The sequence below is a fragment of the Penaeus japonicus genome, unplaced genomic scaffold, assembly GCF_977035675.1.
Source record: "Penaeus japonicus unplaced genomic scaffold, GWHDUDI00000001_assembly GWHDUDI00000009, whole genome shotgun sequence".
Classification (NCBI taxonomy): Eukaryota; Metazoa; Arthropoda; class Malacostraca; order Decapoda; family Penaeidae; genus Penaeus; species Penaeus japonicus.
Window position 1 is genome coordinate 31,110,668 of NW_028234411.1, and position 2,500 is coordinate 31,113,167.

At 37.5% G+C, this 2,500-nt stretch overlaps 1 protein-coding gene across 3 annotated transcripts in view; it reads right to left on the bottom strand.

Annotated features, from left to right (window-relative positions):
* Positions 1–848: 848 nt before the first annotated feature.
* Positions 849–2,500, bottom strand: part of mtTFB2 (mitochondrial transcription factor B2) — a 10,308-nt gene continuing 8,656 nt past the window's right edge. For all 3 annotated transcript variants that reach the window (XM_043017920.2, XM_043017919.2, XM_086539948.1), the window contains exon 4: positions 849–1,842. In XM_043017920.2, the coding sequence (XP_042873854.2) occupies positions 1,624–1,842 (219 nt within the window). In that variant the 3' untranslated portion in view covers positions 849–1,623. The remainder of the gene's footprint in view (positions 1,843–2,500) is intronic.

Below are 2,500 nucleotides of genomic sequence, written 5' to 3' on the forward strand. Positions count from 1 at the left end.
TAGTGAACCAAATATGTATATGAACCAATCACCTTCATTATGGTAGAGAGGCATGGCTTCTGGGCGAATTGAATGTCTCTAACTTTAACAATATAGCTTTCATCAGTTACTCCTGGCCTGAGATTCCTCAACCTTTATATTTTCCTTAAACCATGACAAACTTTATAGATTATGAAAACACTACAGCATCCTTTCCAGAAGGCTTTACTTCTATTAAATTGCCCATATAACTTTTACTTCCAGAATGGCACAGATACCATTTGAGACTGCAAAATAGCATACATTGATTCTTTTTAGTACTAACTTGATCAGAAGGGAGGGAAGTACAGGGTTGGTACCTTCCTTGTCAAACAACTAGCACTCCTGAAATTGTTATGCACAACTACAATGACCCTCCATCTAAGTCCACCTTAACCCATTCCCGACGGGGGAATTCTAGCCTTGAATGTCCAAGTGCCGGGGCGTTCGAATTATTAGGCCTAAATCAATTGAATGGCTGGCACAATACTGTGCCGCCCGGCAACTGGGCTTTTGAATGCGCAGTACACATGCTGTACCACCCGTCCTGTGTGGGTTAAAATGAAATTCAAATTTAAATTCAACTATTGGGAAACAGATGTTTGATATGAAAATGATCCATGTATCATTACATCAATTAAGCCCCACACAGATGTTTCAATAGCAGTTCTTTAGCAATATGGCACTTAGACCATCACCATTTTTTCTCCTCCACCCTATAGGAGCCAAGTAGAAATGTTCCCATGGTAAAGGAAATGTATATTTTAGAAAATGAAATATGTGAAGTGTATATTACAAAAATTAACAAAAGGGGAAACAAAACAACAATGTCCTTCTACATCTTTATTCCCTCTCCCATAAATGCTACTGTTTAGGGCCCATTCTAAGCTGGCACGACCATAAAGATGGATCAATAAAATTCAACCCATCACCTACCATAGCTGGTTTGTCATGATTAACCCATTGCGGACGGGGTGGCTAACGACCTAACTGGTTATCAGGACGGGTGGTCTACAACACTAGCAGCAACGACTAAAAAGTAGAGGGACAGGGAAAGGGTTTTCTCTGCCCTCTGGGTAGTGCAGACTTGCCCAAACAATATTTTTCCATTAATACATCATAAAATGTGGGTTTAGGCTGATTTTTTAACCCTGTAACTCTGGAGCTAGCTCTGTTACAGACATAATACTTCATGACTGTGTGTGCACTTCAACTGTGAGCAGATCCCAATGTCGAGTCATGTATGCATTGACACTCGTACGCAATGGGTTAAGGATGGTTAACAACACAATAACTGTATCCCATCTAAAACGATGAGCATTAATTCTCTCTCATTCATGTATTTGGAGGTAGCTGCTTGTCTAGGGACTCATACTATTTGTAGTTGAACTCCTTATCATCCCATCATTACAGCACATTTTCCAGTTGAAATACCTTGTACAAACTCTTAATAATAATATCACTTTTATATGACAAGGATAGACAAGTTTTCATCTATAATATAGAAGCAATAAAACAATATCAAGAATAATACTTAACATTATTGAGCCATCTCATTTATTTCCTCATATCTAATGCTTACATGTGCCAATGTACATAACCATATCAGTTCTCCAAAACCTGATCCTCTAATTCAACTACTTCCTCATCTGTCTTGAGTCTCACAACTTCTTCATCCCTTTCTCCAAACTGAACAGCCCAGTGTCTTCTATAGTGATGAAACATTGACCCTTCATAAGCTGGCAAATTGGAAAATATGAAGTATGCCTGTAGCAACTGGTCCTGTGTCAATTCACGTGGATGAGTGAACACTCGAAACCCATTCTGAAATGGAAAAAAAGTGCTGATGTAACTCATTACCTGCATATCAATTAGAATTTTAAAATGGCCAAAACCATTTCAATAGACTGTATACAATGGAATACACTTGGCACAAGTATTATGGTCTTACATGGGACTGTCTAGCAGGATGATCTGAATCTGGATATTCAAAACATAGTTAAGACTGGTTTTAAAAAATAAATGTACATACAAATAACTCCTATTGCAAATATTAGGTCTACTAGAAAAAAGTGTTACATGCTGTAAAACCCTTGTCAGCAGGATGCTTGGGATAAATTCTGAAGTCACCATAAAAATCACACCTTACTTTTTTATGTGCCTGTACATAGTATTGCATGTTTTTTGAGACCAAGTTTTTGGGGTACCCAAACAAGGGTAGACCTACCTCCTAAAAAAAAATCTGTCTTTTTTGCATATGCTAAACCAATTTAAAATTTGGTTAACCTTTGGAAAGGACAATGCATATTTTTTCATTTGTTGAGGGGTATTTCCCCTATCTGGGTAACCCCAAAAGCTTAGTCCTAAAACAAATACACAGTATTAATACACAATGTTTTCAAATATGAAGAAAACCGAACATTATTTCCATGCTAATTTAATCAAATTCATCCCTAGCATGCAGGATGGTCCCAATAAGAAT